At 40.8% G+C, this 25,080-nt stretch overlaps 1 protein-coding gene across 3 annotated transcripts; it reads left to right on the top strand.

The window, feature by feature from the left end:
• On the top strand, window positions 1–13,001 carry LOC104910423 (syntabulin-like). 3 transcript variants are annotated; one of them, XR_002113521.2, is made up of 3 exons: window positions 1–238; window positions 7,548–7,616; window positions 11,979–12,756. XR_002113521.2 is itself a non-coding variant. In XM_010709207.3 (2 exons), the coding sequence occupies exons 1-2, from the start codon at window positions 254–256 to the stop codon at window positions 12,203–12,205; spliced, it is 285 nt and encodes a 94-aa protein (XP_010707509.1). In that variant the 5' UTR covers window positions 246–253; the 3' UTR covers window positions 12,206–12,756. The 3 variants fall into 3 exon arrangements, 1 of the variants encoding a protein (XP_010707509.1); XR_793061.2 differs by lacking the exon at window positions 7,548–7,616 and having other exon boundaries at window positions 11,979–13,001; XM_010709207.3 differs by lacking the exons at window positions 1–238; window positions 7,548–7,616 and adding an exon at window positions 246–311.
• The last annotated feature ends 12,079 nt before the right edge of the window (window positions 13,002–25,080 follow it).

The raw sequence follows: 25,080 nt of genomic DNA, 5'->3' as shown, positions 1-25,080 counted from the left end.
CTGACGGCCGGGGGGCTTCTTTCCTTCCTTCCCGAGGAGGAGCAGAAGGCGCACGCGGAGAAGGAGTTGTCCCGCAGCCGCATCCCCCGCCTCGTCCTCCGGCCGCAGCCGCCGCAGCAGCGCAAGGCGTCGCCCGCCTCAGAGTCGCCCTTTTCGGAGGAGGAGAGCCGGGAGTTCAACCCGCCCAGCTCCTCCGGGGGCTCCGCCAGGACCATCAGCAGCAACAGCTTCTGCTCAGGTACCTGCCGGCCCTATGGCAGCGCAGCCCCCGATTCCCACTGCACTTAGATCTGCTCTTCTCCTTCGTGTCCGTAAGTGACACCAGATGTTTCCATTTCGAGTTCCGAGGGCTTAGCTCTCCGCTGCTAAGAAGCTGGCAGTTTGATTGCTGTGGAACGCTTTCTTAAATAGAAGGATTTTCCTTAAAACCCACAGCGTCTGCGTGAGGAACTGTGGAAACCCAATGAGCCAGAGCCTGCAAGGTGGGGCGGTGGCTGCCGAAGGTGTGGGTCAGATATCTAACTCGTTTGTCTTTGTGACATTGACCTCCACACATGAGTCGGAGCACAGCGTGCAGGTGGCGTGTTCCTGTTCCGTGGAAGTTACCTTTGGGTGTTTGAAGGCTCACTCTGTCCCCAGGCAGCATGCAGCCTGCCCTGAGCTAGGCATTGGGTCATGGAGTAGAGGGAATCACTGTAGACCACAGTGTGTGCTTTCCAGACCCAGTGTGTGTCAGGGAGTGCTCAGTATTGAACTTTTGGCATTTGTGGAGTTCAGCACTAAGTCCCCATCCAGCAGTGAGTCACTCAGCTGCTCGGTAGCTGTGAGTATTCCTCCAGCTCAGCAGAATGCTTCATCCCGTAGGAAATCATGCACATAGGCAGTGGCTGTGAGGGTCAGATCACAGAGCCCTTGGCACTGTATGCATGTGGTGGTTTTAAAGATAATTTGGTGACTCAAAGTTTGTTTTTAATTGCTGGTATTTTGGAAACATTCTCTATCTCACTAAAACTCTGACTTGCAGTGAGCATTTTGTAATACTCCATTTCAGAGCAAGTTCCTCAACTTCCCTTTTCTTTTTTCATTAAGTATTTCAGTTACTGAGCCCAGTCAGAAATAGTCACGTCTATCATTTTCTTCACTAATTTGCTGTTTCTCTCAAGAATCAGTACTTTAGCAGTGTACACAAGCAGTGAATTTCCCTAGATGAGGAACACAGTATCTGTGCCTGATTCCAATATTTCCCTCTCAGCCTGGATAGATTTTGCAATCCAGGCTCAGCAGTGATCTGTTGGTTATTGTTTGCGAAACAATGCAGGTCGTTAAACAAACAACTGCTTCGATCTGAGGACTGCTGGAGCATTTTTCCCACGCCATGTGCATCTCTCCCTCTTACCTGTTGGGGTTTGCCTGCTTCCTCATTAGGATCCAAGAAATAAAATCATTCGAAGCTTTCTACAGATGCATTAATTTTTTATGATCTCTCATAAATGGTTGTGGTTTTTTTTTCTTGTTTTCTTTTTTTTTTTCCCCCCAATCTTTTGGTTTTGCATCCTGCTCTTCAGACCTACTCAGCATGGTGCTGCCAAAGCTGTCCCATCATGCTGCACTGGCTATTTCATGACTCCCCATAGCAGCTCTGTGCTTGCTGTGGAAGTCAGACTGTTCACATAGGCATTGAGTAGTGTGGTGCTGCTGCCTTAATCTTCCTCTCAAGCTCAGCTGGGGATACTTTTGTTCTATTCATCTTTCCTTCTTTGAATGCTGTCTTGGTTTAGCTTGGCATACCTGATTTCCTCATTCTCTGAAGCCCCTTTGCTACCTTTCACTGAGAGTCCTTCTGTATTGCCACACACCCATTGTAGGCTGAACATCCCCAGCAGCAGTAGGGCTTCCAGCCAGCCTCTCTATCTTCACTGGAGGGTGGCGTGCAGAAAGTGGATTTAAAATTAGTGGCAATCCACTTGCAGCAAAAAAGGAGAGCAGATGGAGGGTGTGATGAACGACAGTGTGATGGCAATATGTAAAGCTCCTGAGCTTTTGGATAAATGTGTTTTTTGTAAGTTCTGTAGTGATCATTAAACTCAAAAGTTTCTTGGTAAGCTGTGGGGATTGTACAGTTCCTTTCCTTTTGAACCTCCTGAGTTGGTGTCTACCTTTCTTATAATGACACCCAAGTGATTACAATGGGTAGATTTCTTTTTCCCACCAGAAGATCCAATTTTTTTCCTCAGCCCAAGTAAATATGTGTTTCCTGTCTGACTCCCTAGAGAGAATCCCCTAGAGGATCTGATTCCTTTCTGGCATTGTCCATTTCCTTGTGTGCTTATATTGGTCCCGATGCATAAGTGAAAGCTTGGATTTCTGTCTCTAACTCAGAGCAGCAGTATCTTCTGGATATCATTAAAGATGCTTTAGGAAGGCAAAGGGCAGGAAGATAAGTTTCTTTGGGAACTGTCATGGTGTGAGTATGGTGGCAACAGCAAAAAGTACTACTCAGCGATCAGCAAAAGATGGTTCATTTTCTTCCACGTAGTTTCTTATGAAGAAGTTGTTAGGTCTGGCTGAGGTAAGCCTTGAATCTGCATGATCAGCTCCTCCTTGTCCTGTAGGACTGCATCAGAGGCTCAGTTGTTTGTGTTGGTCAAGTTTCTGTAGTTGACTTTGTGTCCGTTTCTCTTTGTAAGACTGCATGAACCACAGTGGGACTGTCAACCCGTTTTTCCTGCAGTATTCCTGATAAAATGTCTTTTAGCATACCTTGTTTGTACGAAAACTGAAGTGGATGCTCTGAATGTGGTCTGGGAAGCTGAATCTTTGTGTCAGTATTCACCACATACAATCCCTCTGTAACATCTCAGCACATCTGGGATCCTGTTTGTCATCTGATATGAGAGCACTGCTCTACCCTCAACCTCTGCTCTCCTTCGGCTTGGATGTCAGCCACAGAACTCGTATGTCAAGTGATGAGAAAACACTCTCCCAGCATCATCGTCTGGCTGGCCTGCTGCTGAGCATTCACAATCTCATGAGTGTTTCCCTCATAAGTATCTCCTGGTATTGAACCTGCCACGCACCCTCATTTTGTCAGCAAGAGGAGAGTGCATTTTAGCACCACGAACATGATTCATTCGTGGGTCTCTGGCTAAGGGGCTGCACTGAGGAGGAAGGAGGCACCCTCCAGCCATTGCACATGCAATGTTTGCCTTATCAGAAATAGGATACTGGGGGTGGGGTGTTATGCTTTTATTGTGTGTACACATCTTTTTGATACCGGCTAATTGCTTGTTGGATTGAAGGCAGCCTGGAATTGCCCAACTCAATAATAGTCTGTGTAGCTTTGAATTTTAAAAGAAAGTTCATTAGGACATTGCTTTTTTTTTTTTTTCCCTATTTTTTGCCTATGAATAGCTTAGATTTTGAATTTCTTACTGCGAGGAGGAATGCTACCTTTTTATGGGCACTCAGCCTGCATCCAGAAGCCAGCTGGCCGAGTTTCTGCAGGTAGGGGAGCTTTGCAAGAAGCACTTGTGCATTTAACCATCAGTTCAGCAGCAGACTTAATGAGCCAGACAAACTGTTTTATTCCAGTAGCAAAGTGTTCCACTTTTTGTAGTCTTGTCTACTGATCCCCTTTTTAACTAAATTATGCAGTACTACAGGCTGTTGAAAGACAGCAGTATCTCTGTATGTGAGTGATTGTGATTCACTCCCCCAGAGTGTTCAAAAAATGTGGGTTTGTTTGTTTTTCCTTTCAAGTTTCCAGACCTGAATTCAGTCTTTATTTCTTTTTTTTTTTTTTTTTCCTAGTATGTAGATCTTCTTTTAAAAACATGTTCCTTAATAAATATGTTCTGGTGATGTGGCTGCACTGTAATTTCTGGGGTGTAACATAGCAGTAGCAGGAAGTGCAGTCCCACGGTTGCCTGCTCAGTGGCTGCCATGCATGGTCCACTGAAGTTTTGAGACTGTGTGCCAATTGGACAAGCTGCTGAGGGATGGAAGAGCTGAGTTCATAGTGCATATACCAAAAAAAAGGGTGTGGGCTCCCGACAGCCGTATTAAAATAGTGTGGATGCACTACCCCTCACCACAGGTTGGAGGAGAGGGGAGTTTGTAAAGGTCCGTTAATCTGTGTTACTGGACGAAATGCTGCACCTTCTGTCACCTTCATAAATCATATCTTTGCTACAGCATTGCAGTGGGTTGTGTCACAAACCAGCCAGCCCTGGAGGCTCCAACACTGAAGTGTATGTACTTAAATTTGTGTTTCTGAATAGGAAAAATTAGATGAAAATGAGTTTGCAGTGTTTTAACAAGTCAACAAGGTTAAGCCTAGGGCAGTAGTATGAGCTACTAAAATAATTACCCTATTATTGATGTATATGTATATGTATACAATTACTCCTTGTGTATGTAAGTTTATGTATACAGATATTATTGTGGAAACAGTGAGCTGTTCCGTTCTTCTTCTTTGTTGTTTTAAGAAGAAATGTTCTGTTTCAGTAGTTCTTTCTTGGCTCTTTTTTTTCTTTTTTCCTCACAGTTACTGAATTGTACACTTAAAAGTGCTCAAATGCCTGATTCTGAAAGCTCACCCCTCTTTCCAGCCTTCCTGCTGGAAGTTGCATTTTTGCACAGTGCTTTTGCCACTTTTTCAAACTTCTGAAGTAGAGCTGTTCCCCTGAGAGTTTGATTGCAGCACTCTGTAAGGCAGTTTAGCAATCACTCTGATATTAATTTTCCAGAAACATTGAAACAAAGTCTACTTCTAAAAGCATACTCACGGCCTTTGCATAAAGGCGATGCTGGTGACATGCTTCCTTTTTTCCCTGCTGTTTCCCTGGAGAATTTCCTGCTGGGCCAACGTGCATGCAATAATTTATTATTGCTTCATGCTGTTATCCACCATTTCTGTTTCTGTGCAGCAGAAATGTGTTCCAAACATAGAAGTGAGAAAAGTGCCTAGGTACTAAGAAGCACAGCCTGCCTTTTCCTCTGTGCTTGGCCTTTCCCTGCATCCCTTTCAACTTCAGTCTCTACTGCTTCTTACTACGTAACTATTCTTTTGTGTCTATACTACACAACAACATCTGGAAGCCAAAATATTTGACCTTTTGAATGTTTGTTGTTACCTTTTTATGTATCTGTCAGCACTTTACAACCTGACCCAGATCCTACTGAAGTCAGCAGAAGCATTCCCATTGTCTCTGGGACTTTTTGGACTGTGTCCTGAGAACACTTAGTGCTGGTCCCTTTCTAGTAGCATTTGTTACAGTCTGCTGTGTCCTGTGATGACTGTAAAGGCTAAAATCTAGGCTGTACGGTATGTTTTCTTCAATACTAGTATGTAGTCTAATACTCTTGCTTTAAAGTAGTTTTCTTGCAATTTTGTGTTGAGTTGAAAAGTGTCTGAAGAGCATCACAGCTTGTAGAGGAAATTAAACATTTATCTAATCATAAGTTTTTGATTACTTTTGGATTAAAATAAATAATAGAATCATGATGCTTTAAAAGAAATTCTCACATTATAATTGTACATTTAAAAGGTTGATATCTGTCCTTAACATCTTGGATCAGTGTTTTGACGTATAGATCAGCAAATACAATCAGTGGGTTCTATGGTGATGCTAAATACCAGTCCGAGATAGAACAATTAAAAGAAAAAAAGAAAAAAGAAATACACATACTACAACAGTGGATAGACTCTGTGTGGTTTCCAAGCAGCATTAGAAGGTAAACCTTAGGAGGTGATATTCAAGCTACTATTCAAGGCTCACAATTGTGCGCTGTCAGCCATGGAGATAGAGCAGTGTGGGAAGCAAGGAATATAACATTTATATCATTTGATGAACAGTTAGGCTTTTATTTGTCATCTGTTTTATATGTTTTCTGTACAAAAGTACTTTCAAAACTGGGTAGAATATTTATCGCTTCTTCCCTTGTTGCACAATGGAATTAAACACACTCAAAATTATCTGTACGCATGTACATTTCACATGATGTGGATATGACATGCATAGCGTTCGTTGCATTTGATGTAATCAAATAGCAGCAGTGGTTCCACTGCCTACAGTTGGCATCAGAAGAGGTCATAGAGTTCTGCAGAAGTTCCTTAAAAACTAATGAATTATTTTTTTCTCTCTCTCTTTTAAGACTCTGTGCTTTCCTCTACTTTAATTAAAACTTTTTTAAAAAATTTCAGGTAGATTTTCAGTCCTTTACTGCATTAAACACATTGCCCAAATGTTTTCTGTGGCATGATATCAAAACTCGGGGACTGTGCTATTCCTGATCACAGCATTCTCCTAGTAACAGCACTCTTTTTATTGATATTTTGCTAGCAGGCCTTTAAGCTTTTGTTGTCTAATAGCAGTACCATTAGCTATGCTATAAATTTAATTACAAAGCTAGTAAACTGCAATTATATAGCCCTTTTTCAGATGGTTTCCCAGAACTCACATCAGTCCTACTTATTAATGAAGTGTTCGAAAATAATGAAGACTAGCAAAGGCATCGTTCGCTGCCAAAGTCAATTAAAATTTGTTGCTTTAGAGTAACAGCTATTGTCAGTCAGATGTCATTAGCTGATATCTGTAGAGACATGTTTATGGGAAATACTGCCTGGTGAAAGATTCCTAGGCTTTAGGAAGGGATAAATCTATCTTCTTTGACCGTCCTCTCCCCTCTTCTGCAGAGAGTAAGCCTGTCACACTTTCACCATGCTGTGAGCGAGCAGAGGGCACCTTTTGCTGAATGCAGTGAGCAGCTTGCATGCTGAATTGTAAGCAGTGCCTGGTCAGACTCTTGGCATGACAAATGCAAGCTGGTAAAGAACAGGTTTGGGGGAGTCTGTACACTCACGGTAGGAACAGAGAAAAGGAATTGGAGATGGGTCATCTTTGATATTACTTACTGGGTTAGTTTTTGCAGGTATAACATTGAAATAGCTTGGAAGATGGATTGGGGGGGGAAAAAAAAAAAAAAAAGATGGTCCCCAGCTGTGGAATCAAGAAGTAAACTCCTGAGTATGTAGTTTGTACAACCTTTTTTTTGAAGAAGGACCATTGCCAGCATTACATCACATCAGCCATGGCTTTGTCTGCCCGAACCTTGAGACATTTCAAGGACAAGAGTCTGTGTAACCTTCCTGCGTGCCCTAAGGGAGTGGTGAGCTGCTAGCCTGCCTCACTGCAGCCAAAATGGAGCAGAGTTAATTCAAGTTCTGTCTGCAGAGACATGGGGATTAAATGTGGAATTAATTTGCTTAGCAGGATTTCATATAAGTAGGCCTTGTCAGATAAACCTTTTCTCTTTTTTGGACAGGACTGTAGTTTTGGTTGCTCTTCTACTGTCCTTTACATCAGGGTAGAAATTAAACACAACCGCAGTAGGTTGTAAAAATCTAGAATGAATTTGGCATTGATCAGATGGACTAAAACTAGTAGCATAAATTTTAGCATTTAGCATTTAGTTCTTCTTTTAGTAAAGTAATTGAATATTTTTGTCCACAGTCTGTAATTTTGTAAAATTGTTCTGGTTTGCAGGTGACAGATTGTTAGTAGCAAATGTCTAATCATCCGGAGTGTGTGAAGGAGCCTGTTGGAATGGCTGTGGTAAGAACGAAATGCTATAGCACAGACAGGAACCAAGGAGAATATGCTTGCTTTAAGCTGTGCTCCCTGAATTATGCAGAAGTGGGAGCTGGTTTCCTTTCTTTTAAAGCCTCATGTTGTGGGTGTGAGTATACTCCACCTCTGCCTTTTTAGGTACACTTTCATTCATACTGTTACACTTCATCCCTTTCCTTTGGTTCTCAGTGTTATCCAGTTTTTCCAGAATGATATTGTCAGTTTCCTGTTAATAATGTTTTCTAGTGGAGGAGTGAGCCCTTACACCTACTGGTGTAGCTGCCCAAGTCAGCATGGTGGTTGATGTAGTCAGTGGAGAAGGCAGGTCCTCCAGGCACTGATACGGCTTGTATTCTCTGGAGAAGTCTAAATACAGCTGACTTAGCCTCTAGAGGAGCCTATTTCTATCTGTTTACTATAGAAAGAGCATTAGCAAATGGATCTTAGGTGATACATTCTTTGGTGTCTGCCAGCAACTTTTATTAATTCATAAAGACTCGCACATTACAAGACCAGAAGAACACCAAAACAGCTCCTAGGGATTTAAAACTGTGGGGCAGACCAGTCTTCTGAGAGACTATCCTGAAAAATTGTGAGATGGTCTTGATGGTTCATTGCCAATAACCAACTCATGGTGCATCATCCTTACAGGGATGTATGGAAATGGAACTTCCAGGGAGAAGTCAGGATGCTGAGTGGGTTGAAGTTCATTAGAATCCTTTGTTTAGTTCTGGAATCCACATCTCTTTGGAGAGTGCAAAGTTTGAGCGCTGATCAGAGAAACCTTGAGAGAAAATGAAAATGTGACAGTAGAAAAGAGGTCAGGTAGGGGACAGGAAGTGTAGACTTGTAAAAACGCAGAACTAAATCTGACAGCTAGGAGGGAAAGTAGAAATAAGTGAGTGCTTCTACAGGAAGAGCATAATTAATTATCCAGATGGATTAAATAAGGGGGTTGGATATGTAGTATTTCTTGAAGACTTGAGGAAATGACAGTATTTTTCTAACGAAGGCTCTAAAACAAATTGCAGTGGATACTGTAAAGTTTCTGAGCTCAGAGGATCAGAGAAGAATATCATGTGTGGTCCCAAAGTCTGTGAGAGCACTTTTTTTGTCAGTTGCTAAGAGTATTATCACCTTAACACATTTGTCTTTAGTATTTGAAAGTTTGTCAGTGCATGCAAACATCAGAGGACACCAAGCAATTTCCGAGAATGTTTGAGGAGACATCATCCCATGCTTAGCTTTGGAACTTGGCCAGTATATCTGAACTGGGAGAGGGGTTAGGCACAACATTTTGGTGATGAAATCCAGCTGAAGCTTGAAGGGAAGAGCTGCTTCCAGAACACTCTTGGGAGACCGCTCTGAAAAAAGACACCATGAGTATAGCAAGGAAAGCAATGAAAGCCACGTGTTACTTAAGTGCTTTCCCTCTGTTTGCTTGTAAATAATACAGGCAAGATCAGTAGACTTTCACAGCAATTTTTGCCAGCTTTCTCTCTGCTATCCTGATACTCTTGCCTGCAAAGATAAATCAAGTGTATCCCTTAGAAGTTGTACCTGAAATCCTTTTTGGGTAAGACTTACCAAGTTATAAGGTGCTCCACAGACCTTGCTGAAAACTGTATTCTCACTGTGTCTTCAGCAGAAGGTAAATTCCATTCTGGCTCACTCACTCCTACTTCCCCATAGCCAGCTTTGAAAACAGATTCCTTACCTTGGCCTAATACTGGACAGCTTGGCATTTTTCACCTTCTCTGTCAGAGCTGCAGCAGAGTTCTGGACAGATATGGGGAAGATCTCAGTCCCACACTACCTCCTTTGTATTGCTGAAGGCTTCTTTAGCAAGAAGAAATGAAGGTAAGTGCAGGGAACCTGCCTTGCACTGGGCATGTGGATGGCACCTTCGTGTTCTCCAGGGTTCTACCTGTAGCACAACAGCGAGGTGCAGGTTGGTGCACAGCACAACCTCACTTGCCCACGATGATGAGCTCCCATGTCTCACTTGCAGCTATTCTTTTTGTGATAGCAAACATTTTGATTCCTTAAAAGACACCTCAAGAAGCTGATGTAAAAGTGTGTCACAGTGTTGAAAATTTTGGAAAATTTATGATTTTGTGTTCATTCTTCTGGCTAGTATCTTGTAGAAGGATAGAAGTTATACATGCAGTAAAAACAAACTGTCAGAAGAATGGAAGTTCAATAAAATAATTCATTTACTTCAGCTGGAGTTGGAGTGTTCACCTGGTTATCAGTGGGTCTAAAGGTCATGAGTGGTTGCACAGAGATCTATTGTTCCTTATGCCAGGCTCATTTGTTCATTTAATAAATGCCCTGTTGCAGCAAACACTGTAGTCCTTAAGCATATGGTTATGTAGGTTATATGGGGTAATCTGATCGTACAAGGTGATGTGTTACAAGAAGCAGTGGTAGGAGGGTTTGAAATTAAAATGCTTGTTCTTGCATGCTTTCTTTAGCTACTGTTTTCCTATCTCAGAGATGTGTTTACTTGTTTGTTTTTAATGCCCTAATTCTTAATGCTGCAGCTTAGCTATTTCATTATTACACAGTTCCATCGGTTCTTGAGGTTCTCCAGATGGAACCCCCCCATAGCTCAATGAAGTCTCCCATGTAAAACACTTCAGTAAGGTTTGCAAAACCTTGACAGGAATTACAGTGATTTTGTTGATGGAGATATGAAGTAACTAGTTTATTTTTCAGTTGTCATCTTTAGTCTTTTTTTTTTTTTAACACAGAGTTTTGAAAATGATTCTACATAAAGAAACATAAAGAAAGTGCAAAGGTTGTGAGAAAAATTAAACTGCATGAATATACACTTCTTCGTAAGAATATTTGATTATAAATGTTGGTGTGCTTCTAAAGAGAAGACTGCTTATATACAATTCCAGAGCTCTCTCAGCCATTCTGATTCACTAAGCTGTCAGTAAGATTCGTTCAGCCTGAAGAAGAGACTCTGAACCCTTGAGAAAAGGAAATAGGCACTGATCTGGCAGAAAGCTGCGTCTTCTCTTCTCTGTGTTGTTATATTGTGATGTTTATATGATCGGAAAGGATAAAAGGAAAAGAATGGTAGAGTAACCATACACTGGGAAAGCTTTTGCACATGGAAGGATGCAGGTATTACACTGTACTGAGGGAGCAATAGTTAACAATAGCAAGGCTTCTCTTTGCTAGGGAGGGTGTCATGGGAAGATTAGCCAGTTTAGGGTGTCCTTCTCATAAACACATGATTGTGTACTGACTGAACAATCTGCCCATGCAGAATCAGGCTTGGCCTCTGTTATGAACAGGATGGAAGTGGTAGGTACAGTATGGTCATGCAGATTACTTGGCTCAGCTGCAGGTACTTGAGTTTCATATTAGGTAAAGGTAATGCTCTGGGAACAGAGTGAAATTGCATAAGTAAGATGGCAGCTTTCATTTTGTCCTGGGAGAGAACAAACAATTACATTTCTCCTGGAGAGAATATTGAAGGGTTCCCAGAGTCAGGGTAGTGTGTTTGGTTTTGTTGCCTTTCTGTAAAACCACCGTGACTTTTACAAGAGAAGTGATTATTCAAGAGGGATTTAGATGAAGGAGGTGAGAGGAGTGGTATGTGGGTTTTGTCTCGACTCTGACTTTCTACTTTGCATGTAATTGTTAAGAGCTGGAGTGTTTATATTCCTGAAGATCAGAAATGCTGCTGTATTCCAAGTAGTGATTACTGGTGTTTGCAGTATGAGTGTTCCCTCAGTAGAATTCTGCTTTAACAAAAGCAGTCCATATATCATGTGCCCTTTTTCAGAAAGAGGTAACTTACATCCACTTGTTAAAAATGGAAAAGCTCTGCAGTCACTTTAAAAGAAAAAATAATCTTGAGAAACCTTTACTAATTGCAGATAAATGAAAATCTTGACTTTGTGTTTGTAGACTATATTTAAATCAAGATAGTTCTATTGGTAGATAGTTCTCTTGCTCACATGGGGACATGAGGCATATGTGTCCCCTGCTCATTTCCATCCACTACAGATAAAGTAACATGATCCATTCTCATGCCTTGTGCACATTTGTTAATGCCATAGCATCCTCTAATATTGCTAATTCAAAAGAGCTTTTCTTCAGTACAAATTGCTATTGTGTAGCCCCTGCTTTTACCTTTGTTAGACATATGAAACAAGCACTCATAATTTTAGTCCACCATAAATGGGAGAAAATAATAGGTACTTGCCAGGTTACTGAGCCGATTTGAGATGTGTCCTGTAAGACTGTAGATAGTTGTAGCCTATATGTCTGCTAACTTCTGTACTTACTAGTTAGAAAGTTTGATGTTTTCCCTTTTCTCTTCAGATGACACTGGCTGTCCTAGTAGCCAGTCAGTATCTCCAGTTAAGACTCCTTCTGATGCTGGACACAGCCCAATCAGTTTTTGCACCGGTAGCGATGGAGACTTCTCCAGGAAGAAATTCAGTGCAGGAACAATGAACGAAGGAAACTCACCGCTGGCTCGATATAAGAAGGATACAAAGACAAGCCTTGTAAAGCCCGGTGAGTATGACATAGTTCCTTTCATTTAAGTAATTACACTCTCTAATTGACAATTACATCTACAGGTGTCCAGATGCTTTGTATTGTGCTGCCTGTGATACAGCTAATGTTGATAGTAAATAAAAAAGATAATTATGTTCTTTCTATGGAACCACCTGCAAGGTTTGAAAACACTGCAAGTGTTAGCTTTTTCATGGAAATGTAATTAATTGATGTCTTCACTTTCTTTTATGAGGCTGGCTGGTGATGTCAAATAACAACTGAAATATATTTTATCCTATTTCATGGTAATTGTATGCATAGTTCACTGGCCAAAATAAATTAATCTTGCTATCAAAACAACAAATTATAGTCTTCTAATGTTGTTAGATTGATGGTTAGACTCTGCCTAAAGTTTATGCCATCAGGCTGCAATAGCTCTCAGGATACAGCATGACAAATCAAGACAGGATAATGGGTAGAGTGCATATGCGAGTTATGCAGATGTAACTCCATGGTGCATTGTCTGAATGAAGAGCTTGTCTCCCATTGCCTCAAGCTAATGGGCCACCTTAGACCACCAATTAAATCAGCACCTGCTTGTTACACATCCCAGACTAAATGTCCTGGTGTGTCATGGGCTGCTGTAATTTTAATGAGTAGATATAAAATGTATTTGTGAATCACATACAGACAGCTCTTGATTGCAGATTGTCAGGATATTTCTGCCTTTAGCTCTTGATTACAAATGGCCAGGATATTTTCACTGTTATTTAATTAAACTGGGAGACAGGGTGTTTTGACTCTGTGCAGAGCCAGCTGCAGAACTGACATGGTTTATGAGCTCAGATACCTCATGGCTATATTGTTTCCAGAGTTATTTTACATCTAGAAGCATTTTAGACATTTTCATGAGGAGTCATCTCAGATTTTTCCAGAATTATATTTCTGAGATCAGAAATAGCAGAGAATCAGTTGCAAAAACTCTTCACTGGCTTGGTCTTTGAAAGGGCTGATTAAGTCTGACTTACCTCTATCCTTGCAAAGTTCTTCAAATCATTTCATAGCTCCTATATTACTTGTGTGTTCTCAGTCTCTCATTAGTTTGCATAATGGTGCTAGATTATATTCCTTTTTTTAAGATTTGTTTCTTATTTCATTAAAATCAAGGAATTTGATGCAGGTAAAATGTGGAGAATATTGTAAACGTCAGTCAAATCTGCAAACGTGGCTCTCAAAACCATTTTGTATATGCTTCAGGCATAGCTTAAGGAAATGTGTATAAAGAATTTTTTTAAGTTTATTATACTGAAGAGTCCTCTACACATGGATGAGTTATGCATGTGTTTCAATAAATGACTTCATTGTTTTCAATTATTAAATTTAAATGGCAATGGTAATTTAATACACTTTTCCATTAGTTGTCAGAAGTAGCCTTCATTTTTAATGGACAGAGGAAAAGGATCTGGGGGAGTTAGTGGACGGTCAGCTGAACGTGAGCCTGCAGTGTGCCCAGGTGCCTAAGAATGCTGGCATATATCAGAAATAGTGTAGCCAACAGGAGCAGGGAAGTGATCATCCCTCTATACTTGGCATTTGTGGGGCTGTACCTCAAGTACTGTGCTCAGTTTTGGGCTCCTTACTACAATAAAGACATTGAGGCACTGGAGCGTGTCCAGAGAAGGGCAACAGTGCTGATGAGGGGACTGGAGCACAAGTCTTGTGAAGAGTGGCTGAAGGAACTGGGATTGTTTAGTCTGGAGAAGAGGAAGCTCGGGGGAGACTGTATTGCTCTCTACAACTCCCAGAGGGAGGTTGTAGTGAGGTGGGGATCAGCCTCTTCTCCTAGGTGACCAGCAATAGGACAAGAGATGATGGCCTTAAGTTGCATCAGGGGAGGCTCTGGTTGGATTTTAGGAAATGTCTCTTCTCTGTAGTGAGTGGTGAGGCACTGGAACAGGCTGCTTGGGTGGTGGTGGAGTCAACATCCTGGAAGTTTTCAAGAAAACAATAGGTGTGGCACTGAGTGATGAACTAGAGTGGTCACAGGCATGGGTTGGTGGTTGGACTAGATGATCTTAGAGGTCTTTCCAACGTTAATGATTATGTGATTCTATGATTTCAGATCTTTCAACTGATTTAGTCTAAGTATTTAACAATATTTACTTTTTAGACAATTCCTTTCCAATATTAGGCTTATCATAGAAACATAGAATCATCTAGGTTGCAGAAAACCAAGATCATGAAGTCCAACCATCAGTGCGACCTGCTAAGCTCTATTACTAAACTGTATGCCTCAGTGCCGCTTCACACGTCACTTAGATACCTCCTGGGATGGGGAGTACATCACTTGCCTGGGCAGCCTGTTTCAATGATTGACCACTCTCTCCATAAATAAATTCTTCAAATGTCCAGTCTAAACCCGCCCTGGTGCAGCTTGAAACCATTTCCTTGCATCTTATTACTTGTCACCTGAGAAAAGAGACCAGCACTTTCCTTGCTACAGTCTTCTTTCAGGCACTTGTAGAGAGCAGGGAGGTCTCTCCCCTCAGCCTTTTTTTTTTTACAGACCAACCACAATTCCCTCAGCCACTCCTCATAAGTCATGTTTTCTACTCCTTTCTCCAGCTTTATTGCTCTTCTCTGCTCACATATTCATATTTGTCTGTACCTCTTCTCTCACTACATTTTGGGTTACCTGAGCAGTTTCAGTTAAATTTTTGAAATAGTAGAAACATCAGTAAGGTTGTGTGAATGTCAGTTGAAAGGCTAAAAGGGCAAAAGCAATCTGAGTAGAGTTTTAATTCACTTGATGTGAAAAAATAGTCAATAAAAAGGATTCCAAATCAACTTTTTTTATTAGTGTACTGCTTATTTGACTGCTTTTAATGTTATTTTGGGGTAAGACAGACATACTGACATCCTCATCCATTCATTTGCAGCTTTAGCTTGTTGTCTTTGTAGCTTTCTCTTAATGTGCTTTGTTCATATAGGTGGAGTAGGAATCAGTACTTCTGTGCTCATTAACCTGTAAGTTTGGAAACTGACCTCTGGAGCTCCGGATTGTTGCTCCTGGGATCCATCAAAACTCTTCAGGCAGGAAATGGTTCCCATTGCTGTCTCTTGGTTTCAAGTGGATCCAGTCCATTCCCTGTGACATTTTTGTGCATGAATTTCTAGTGACTTGGGAAGATATGGCCCTTGTACTAAGAGAAGGCATTGTCTTGTAGCAAAACTTGCAGGGAGTAACAGGGGAATAGTAGAAAGGAAATGGTTGTGGGAGGAGAGTAGCAGCAGTATATCCTTGTCGTACATACAGTTCTATATACAGCTGGATCCCTCAGATTTCAGTGCAAAAAGAGTTGTGCATAGTATCTTTATCTCTACCATGAGTCCTTTCTGATTTATGAAAATAATCTCTACACAGTTATTTATCTGGAATGCCTTGTGATAATGGCTAGCATGAGCTAGATGTAAGATACAAAAATCCAGTCTACCTATAACTTTTATGGACTGTGTCCTGTGCTACATTTTTTGTGTGAGCACTTCAGTGTACACCTTCAAAATGCATATTGTTTTGCAGAAAATTTATTGTTTTCCGGAGCTGTCTTCTTGGAACATGCTGAATTTCAGAAGAAACTCTAACACAAATATTTAGATAATTCAGGAAATGTCAGAGTGGGATAGCACTGCGAATGAACCCTTGGGACTTTTTTAGGCTGTTCCCAAGCTCCAGTGCTTTTCTTTTATGCTAGCAGTATCACTTAATCTCTCTTTTCTACACTTCAAATTATGAAATATGACATCGGTTTCTTTTCTTTAACAGCCTAAGAATCTAAGTCATTCTCTGTTCTTGAAGTATTATCAAACAAGATTTGGATGTCCTTCATAATTTATGTTGTTTGCATAATGAACCATACTTAATCCTGGAATACATTATCGCTACATCTTGCTAACCTTTGAAAGATTTATAAGCACACAAATGTTATGCATTTGTTGATAATAGTTGATAATGTTTTTACTATGCATCAAATGTAAACCACAGCAGTATTATAGGTGAATTTAGCTTAAAATCTGTGGCTGTTTCTCAGGAAGGAATGGCAAAGACAGTTACATTAGAGAAGGTACATAGAGTCCTCTTCAGGATTGAGTTGGAGGCCTTTTAATTTCAAGATTTCAGAAGTTATTCCCTCTTGGGAGTGTGATTCGTTTTTGCAGTAATAAAAGCAACAGAGAATGCACTACAGGAAGTGGCTCTGCAATAAGACTCAATAAGTTTAATTAACACTAGTCCTAATTCTGAGTCACGATACTGTGCTGTATTCTGCAGCTTCTGTAAGTAAATAAACAGCATAGACATTTCTAAGTATTCACCTTCTTGTGCTGCTGCTTCTTTGGAGGATCCATCCTGAATTCCCACACCTCATGTGTAGATCTTAAGAATAGTGGAACTATTTTGCTTTGACAATCTTTCTCATCTCATTTTTTTGCCTTCTGTAAGAATGCTTAGTGCAAGGGTTCAAAATCCGGTCCCGCAAGTTGGAAAGTCATGATAAACTAACAAAAATATGTGGATAAAGAAAGGAATCTTGAGCAAGAGTTGTCAATAACTTTTTAAGTCTTGTATGTTTAAAATAACACAAAGCTGTACTTGCATTTCAGTGTCCATGAGCATCATAACTTAAGAATGTGTTCAGCATTTTTGACAAAAGTTCCGATCATTGCCTTCTTATCTCTGATGCCATGGGCAGCCTTGGTCCAGCTTACTGAATGAGCTATTGTTGGAGCTGTCTCTGAGAACCCATTGAGTAACTGAAGTTTAAATTATTAGGACTTGCAAAGCATTAAGATTTTCCCACCCTTGTCCCTTTTGCACCTTGATAGGTCCCTTCCAACCCAAGCCATTCTGTGATGTATGCATAATTGCATGAAAGGGGTCCTAGGTGAGCAGCAGTTAGGGTCAGCTCCCAAGTCTTGTAAAGGCTGGCTGTTCATCACTCCCAGCTCATTTCAGTAAAAACCACTCCAGGTAGCAGCAAGCTACAAAAAATTATTCTCTTTCACTGTTGGTAAAACACTTGACCATCTATTGCTGGCTCTGGCTAAACTGGTAACACTTTGGGTTTGAATTAGGTAGGTATTGAAACTTTGTTCTATTTAAATTAATGGGAGAGTCTCAGAGGCTGCTACCACTCAGAACACCTAGCTTTGTAGGACAGTGGACATTGAGCACAAATTAAAAAATGTGGAATTCCATCTGAACACAGGGAAACAGTTTTTTTCCTGTGACGCTGCTCAAATGCAGTACAGGTTGCTCCAAGATACTGTGTAGTGACTATCCATGAAGATGTTCAAAACTCAGCAGGACACAGTTCTGGGCAGCCTGTTCCAGCTAAACATGAGTGGGGCTCACGAGGTAGGTCTTGCGAGCTGGATCTCCAGAGGTCTCTTCAAATCCTGGTGACTCTGTGAGTCTGCGTTATCCAGAGGGGTGGGGTTTTTTTGTTTTTTTTTGTTTTTCTTTAAACAGTTCATCACACAAATCTGTTGCTAAGTAGTTGCAAGGCGCAGCTTGTGCTTTTCCTGTCCTGTATTTAATTTCTGCGTACTGCCATTTTACTTACAATGAGTTCATAGACATAAAAGAATACGTAAAGTAATTTTAGCAATCACTATTCAATTCAAAATGTTATTTAACTTTGAGCCATTAGAAGTAACATTGCATTCAGCATGTATTTCCATTATGATCTTTTCTGCTTTTTCCTGGTAGATTTGTCAAGTCATAAAGAAATGAGCCTTTGGGCAGGATGTCTCAATCTGAATGGATTAATCTTATCTTAGGGTGCTAGAACTATTAGGATTTTTAGAAGGGCAGGTGGAGCAGGCTCTATTGGCCATAAGTTGGTTGTGAGCACTGAGTAGGTGCAGATGCTTCTTTATTTGACATTAGAGCTGATCACAGTTAACATAAAGGAGACTAGGGATAATAGGACTCATAGCATTTGCAAACATTACGGTTAGATCTAAATAACTTAAACAGATGAAACAAGAAATGCAAGTCTAACTGTTAAAGCATCATGCTCTTCCTGCTCATCTTTTTGTGATGTTTGGTGTGTGAGCATTAGATTCGCAGCACGCTAAATGTCCAGGAACTTACTCTTGAGGTCATTCTGTGCAAGCATAGGCTAGTGAGAAGTTAACCTGGTATTGTAAAATTAACACATAAGTTTATACATATTGATACTCTACTTCCATATCTGTAAGTATTCTAAAAGCAGAGTCACTTTCTGTTTTAAAGACAGAACAGAAAAGGTCTGATTTAGATTATATTGCTGAGATCTGGCTGAACAATGTTACAGATCTTTTGTCAGCCCTCTTGCTCACTTCAGTGTAATAAGATAGGAGTAATAGTGATAATCCAATACATTGTATGTGCTTCATCTTTAGAACAGATTAGTTGGTGCATGAGTTCACTGAATGGTTTTCTTAGAGGCAGTTCTGGAAATAAGCTTCAAGAACTCAACCTTTCTGATTGCAGAAGGGTATAATGATAGGATTTTTCTTATGTTTCATCTTGGGAAGAATAAAAAAAATATTAGAAAAACATGTTTTACTGACACATTTATCCAACAACATCTTATTTTATATATGCATGGGTTTTGTTTATTTTCAGTACTGAACTTCCGCAAGCAGTGGGAAAATAATAGAACTGTTGTCCCTGTTGTTCAGGAACAAAGGTATAGAATACAAAAACAGATTGACAGAATGTACTAAGTGGAATGGATCCTGTATCATGCAAAGAGATTCATTGTTCTGAGTTGTGCTTTCACTTCCATTTTGAGAGTGGCCTCACTATAATTTCTCTCTCCTTCTGATAATAAACTGATGGAGCATTTTGCCTATGCCCATAAGTTGTCCATATACTAGTTTCTTTTTCTTTCTTCATAAAGTGTTTGATTTAATAACAATCATTTGATGTGGCTGTGCTTATTTATAAGCATAAAACATAAATTCTCTAGAGTGTGCAGAAGCAAGAAGAAGAGCAAAAGCTCAGCTTCCCTGAGTAAGTTAAACCTGATGAGGATGACTTGAGCATTAGATTTTTAAGTAGCTCAATATTTGGCAAAGAACCAATACACAGTGGTCAATTACTTGTGCTTCTGGAGAGCTTTTCATCTACTTTGTAAAACATCACCTAGGCAATAAAATGGAGGAAGCTTATGTCATCTTTCTCAGAAGTGTGTGTGTGCTTTGATTGCATTGCTTTTGTGCATGTCGGAGTAGATGGTGTAACCATCCTCACATTCAGATCTGATAGTGCACAGCATTTATTTACTTTAATTTCACCCTTCTCAGTTTTTTCTATATGTATTTCATAATGTTATTTGGGACAATAAAGTTTTTAAAATCTTTTGTAACATAGGATCTAACAGAAGCAGTTGTGGTAGATTTTGGCCATATTTGTTTTTCTCATTTACTTCTGCTTTCCTCTAGTCTTTTAGCATCTCATGTTGGGCCTACACAAGGTAGCTACTGCTGATTTTTAAAATAAAAGCATTTCCAGATAATCATTCTGTATGCACAGAGCCCTTCTGCATATTTTACTGATGGGATCCACTTTAATTTCTCGTCTGTTGCTATGGAGCTGTGTAGATTTGCTTACTTGACCTGCTAGCACAGGGAGTTATTAAAGACTCTGTCTCCATGGATACAACAGGACCTAAGCAGACTTCACAGGAAGATTAAAATACACATCTCTGCTTTCAAAAGCCAAATGCCATGTTCTGGTTCAAGCCTGCACTACCCTGACGTCTCATATCCTAGAGCTAAGCAAGAAGAGGTGACCGCCCGCCAAGATTTTGTGTGTGGTAGCTGTGGGTGCAGTAGGGTCTTCATCACCTGTCCCTGTTTGTTTCAAAACTCTCACCTCTACATTTTTGGAATGGTCTTTCAGTTGAACCAGCAGGTCATCCCATGGGGATGGCAGATCTTGTTGGAGCTCCTCTGTCTTGCATAAATCTCTGAACATTTGTGATTCAGAAAAGGGGAGATTTCAATTCATGCATCTCCTTTGGTTACTTTTAGAAGTTCTGGGCTGTAGATGGGGACTGAATCTCTGTTCCAGTGCCTGGGCCAGTTGAATATAGGAAATGGAACAGTTTTAAGAGCTGAACTGTCAATTGCTCTTCTTCTGGTGGTTATAGAAGTTGTTTGGTGAGATGAGGGGGATGAATTCATGATCTTGAGCCACAATGGTTAGAATGATGGACAGTGACTTATCTGACCTCAGTTCTATATCTGTAATGTAGCTGTCATCATCTTTGCATGCCCAGGTTGACTAAGATCCTCTTTAGTGATAAAGAAGAAATAATCCATAAAATCAGTGAATCTAGTGTGCAGTCCTTGTGACCAAATGCAAGTACTTACTTTAGGATAAGATAAATAGCGCTTTAAAATCACTGACTGTACTAACTCTTCATTGACTAAAAACAGGACCTAGGTTGGCTCAGACAAAGGTGAATACATTAGAGGTATTTTAGTCAGATTAATCCCACCCACGTCTCCTCTGTTCTAATTGAGATCTCTGACAACTCTGCCGTTAGCTCTTATTGGAGCCAAGTACAATCTTTCCTAACTCTCCTCTCTCTCTCTCTCTCTCTTTTTTTTTTTCTTTTTTTCTTTTTTTTTTCCTGACAGTAGGGAAAGGCAGTCATAGGCATTCAGGTGTAGATGATTTTAGTGACCGAGATCACACTTGGAAGCTAATGGCTATTCAGTGTAGGTCGCTAAGTCCAATTAGATGCATCCGCTCTTCTGATCATCTCTGCAGAGCTTAGGCACTCTCTGTCCTATTTCTGATGGCCACTGCCTCAGGTCTCTGGCATTATTCAGGAAGATTCTGTATCTCATTTTGCACTGCAAATTTCATTTGTCAGCAGAAATGAAGCATTTTTAGAACATGGGCTAACTAAATTACGCTGAAGTGAAAAAAATGCCCTATAACATCTGATAGATAAAACTGGAACATAATCAGAGTGTACTCTTTTGAGCAAAAAGGATAATTGTTACCGTATCACTGTCATTTTTAGTTTGCAACTATATGTAGATTAGATTTATAGTGTTGATTTAAAGAAATGTATTCGTGTTGGCATGATAAACATGTTCAAATAGTTTTTCTTTCAAATGAGAATAAGCAGTCGTAACTAGATAGACTGTTTTGACTTTAAAATATTTCATATTTTTCAACCTAAATCTACGCGTTCCATTTTAAGTGACCTAGAGAAACAATTTTTTAGTTCTGCATTACAAATTTTATGATCTTCCTCTTCTAAAAACATCATTTAGATGTTGCTTAGGAGAGATGAGTAGGTGTGTCATGGACTCTCAAGATATGTATTTCTCATTGTTCAGAAGATACTCAGATTCTACCAAGAGCCCAGATGCAATAGTGAAAATGGAGTATCTAAGAAAAAAGTATCCCATCAAAAGAAGAAATGACAAGTAAAGACCAGCTCTGGGCTGATGTCACAGACCAGCAGCAACTAAGAGTACTGGGCACAAATCTTTTACAATTAGATAGTTTACAGAGTTGCTGGGTTTGGAAGGGACCTCTGGAGATCCATGTAGTCCAACCCTCCTGCTAAAGCAAGTTCCCTGCAACAAGTCACACAGGAAACTGTGCAGGCAGGTTTTGAGTATCTCCAGAGAAGGAGACTCCGCAACTTTCTGGGCAGCCAGTTCCAGTGCCCTGTCACCTTCAAAGTAAAGAAGTTTTTCCTCATGTACCTAAGGTACTTCCTGTGTTCCTTTTGTGCCCATTGCCCCTTGTCCTGGCTCTGGGCATGACTGAAAAGATCCTGCCCCATCCACTTGTCACCCCCCTTTAAATACTGCTGAGATCCCCTCTAGTTCTTCTCCAGGCTAAACAGACTGAACTTTGTCTAGAAGTTCCCTTGTCTTTTTTGAACTGAGGAGTTCAGAAGTGGGCACAACTCCAAAAGTGGCCAAAAGGACAGAAGAGAGGAGGAGGATCACCTCCCTTTGACCTGCTGGCTGTGCTATTTTTATGGACCCCAGGACACCATTGGCATTCCTGGCCCCACAGACACACTGATAGCCAACCTATTGTCCACCAGGAAACCCGTGTCCTTCTCTGCAGAACTCCTCTTCATCAGGCCTGCCCCTAATCTGTACTGATGTCTCAGCTCTCCCAGATCTGTATCATCAGCAAGCTTGCTGAGGGTGCACTCTATCCCTTCATCCAGGACATTGATGAAGATGTTAAACAAGACTGGACCTCGCACCAGTCCTTGGGGAATGCCACTAGCTACAGGCCTCCAACCAGACTGCGCTGCTAAAGTCTTTCTAACAAAAGGAAAAAAAAAATGACTGGAAAACCCTTTACTTAGTTGAGTGAAGGGAGAAGAAACTTTAAATGTGTTTGTGCCTCTTCGGAAGAATGGACTTGAGGACATAGAAGAAGAGGGCTGTCACACCAGACTGCAAGGAAAGGTGAGGAGCTGTACAGGCTTTTCCCAGGAAAGCTGTTCTACTTTGGATAATTTAGTAATTATTTTATTGGGAATTTGAAGCTGAGTTCCCAGCAGGCAAGCCATAACTTCTTTCTCTCTCTCTGGCCCATTAATTATCCCAGTATCACTCTAGATTTAGGTAAAGTGGGGCATCCACCTTCAAAGGGAGATTCTCACTCTAGCATAACCTGCAGGCTGGCTCTTGAAGTTTCTGCCTGTCTGTGGAAGTTCTGAGCTGCTGGATATACGAAGACCTATGCCAGCCAATCTTCTAGACTCAGATGCCTTTTGATAGAGTTACAGGTCTTGGGACATGTTTCTGTGTCTGGAAACAGTGTCTGAGTTCTTAGAATAAGAAATTCATGGAAGATGGCTGTAGCCTTTAATCGAGCAGGTTTTTTCACTCTTCTGCTAATCCAGAATGAAGTATGAACTGAAAAAAAAAGACATACTGATGCTACATACACTGCACTCTCTAAAGTATTTCTTTTAAAATATGTTTGAGGTCAAGCTTGAACATGATTTGCAATTAGCATATTTACTGCAGCAAATTGTCTACTCTTGGCTGTTTACTGTGGCTTTCAGCCTGCTTCACCTCCACAGAATGCATAAGAAAGAAGTCATTATAAGTCTTCCCTTAGGAGATTTTTTTTTTCATGCTCTGCTTTTAAATTTCAATCAATATTATTGATGTCAATGTTTAGAATAGCTTTCTAATTCCCCAGTTACACTAAAAGTATTCTGAGTATACTCCAGCTAAATTTTGTTATGCACAGCTCCCACAAAAAAACGGTTTTTATTTCAAGTCACTATTTGTGAAATAACATGCATCACAGACTGAATCCTATGTTGCTGCTACCTTGTTTTCTGTACAGTTTTCCAGCTGTATTTGTCCTCCCTTCATAAACACTGTTGCCAGTATTTCGTTTTATCTTTGAATATACAAATTGCATTTCCTTAATCTCCCTTCATAAACAGTGCCCTATAATCCTATTATCACTATTGTTGACCTTCTTTGGAATTCCTCCAGGTTATTAATGCCTTTATAATGAGAATCCTGGGATTTAAACTGTTTTCTGAGCAATGTTTATTAAAAAATTGATGGATTATTTTCCTTTTTATTTTCCTTTACATCCACTATTTCTTTTCAGTCTGGCATCTTATTATGTTGAAAGTGAAGCTATGCAAATAACTTTCATCACTGAAACCTTGTGGGATGATTCCCACAACCAGAATGTGGCTTTTGATGGCTGCAAGCTGTTCATAGGGGACAGGCGAGGGGGAAGGGGAAGAGGCATCGCCCTTTACATCGAGAGAGGAGTGGATTGTGCAGAGCTGTCCCTGAAGAATGGCCATGAATAGATCAAAAGCTTATGGGTGAGAGTTCGAGACTGAGGCAGCAAAGGGAGTCTTGTGGTTGGTCTCTACTACAGGTCATCTGATCAAGTGGAGCCTGTGGATAAAGCCTTCTTCCTTCAGCTGTAGGAGGTGTCATGTCTGCTGTCTCTCATCCTGTTGGGGGACTTCCACCACCCTGACATCTGCTGGAAAAGTACCATGGCAAGCTGTAGACAATCCAGGAGACTCCTGGAATGTATAAATAAATAAATTCCTGAGCCATGTAGTTGACAGTCCCACCAGGAGAGATGCAGTGCTGGACCTATTGTTCACAACTGAGAGGGAATTGATTGGTGACATCAGGAGTAGAGGCTGCCGGGGCTGTAGTGACCAGTGGAGTCACTGCTCTTGAGGACTATCAGACAGGCGGAGAGTAAAATCAGTAAGCTTAGTTTCAGGAAAGAGAACTTCTAACTCTTCAGGGTGTTAGTCAACAAAACCCCTTAGGAGTCTGTCTTCAAGGACAAGAGAGCGGAGCAGAGATGGCCAATAATTGAAGAAGTTTTCTTTAGGGCACAAGAATTCTCCATCCTCAGGTGTAGCAATTCAGGAAAGGAAAGCAAGAGATTGGCACAGCTGAACCAGGACCTGCTGGTCAAACCAAAGAGCAAGAAGAAAATTCTACGGGCAGTAGAAGCAGGGACAGGTAGCTTGGGAGGAGTGCAGAGATGCTGCTAAGCTGTGTAGGGATGGGGTCAGTAAGGCCAAGGCCCAGTCAGAACTGGACTTGACAAGGAGTGCAGAGAAGGATAAGAAAGGCTTCTACAGGTACATAAGTCAGAAGAGCAAAGTCCAGGAGGATGTACCTCTGTAGGCTAGTAACAGTGGACAAGGAGAAGGCTACGGTACTCAGTAACTTTTTTGCCTCAGTCTTCACTAGTGACTGCTCTACCCACAGCCCTCAAGCAAATGGTTCAGAAGGTGGGTATGGAGGGAGTGATGCTCCTACCACTGTAAGGGAAGATCAGGTTTACAACCACATGAGGAACCTGGAT

This window comes from Meleagris gallopavo, chromosome 3 (assembly GCF_000146605.3).
Source record: "Meleagris gallopavo isolate NT-WF06-2002-E0010 breed Aviagen turkey brand Nicholas breeding stock chromosome 3, Turkey_5.1, whole genome shotgun sequence".
Lineage (NCBI taxonomy): Eukaryota > Metazoa > Chordata > Aves > Galliformes > Phasianidae > Meleagris > Meleagris gallopavo.
The sequence above is the reverse complement of the archived record's forward strand: the minus strand, read 5'-3'. Positions and strand labels throughout refer to the sequence as shown.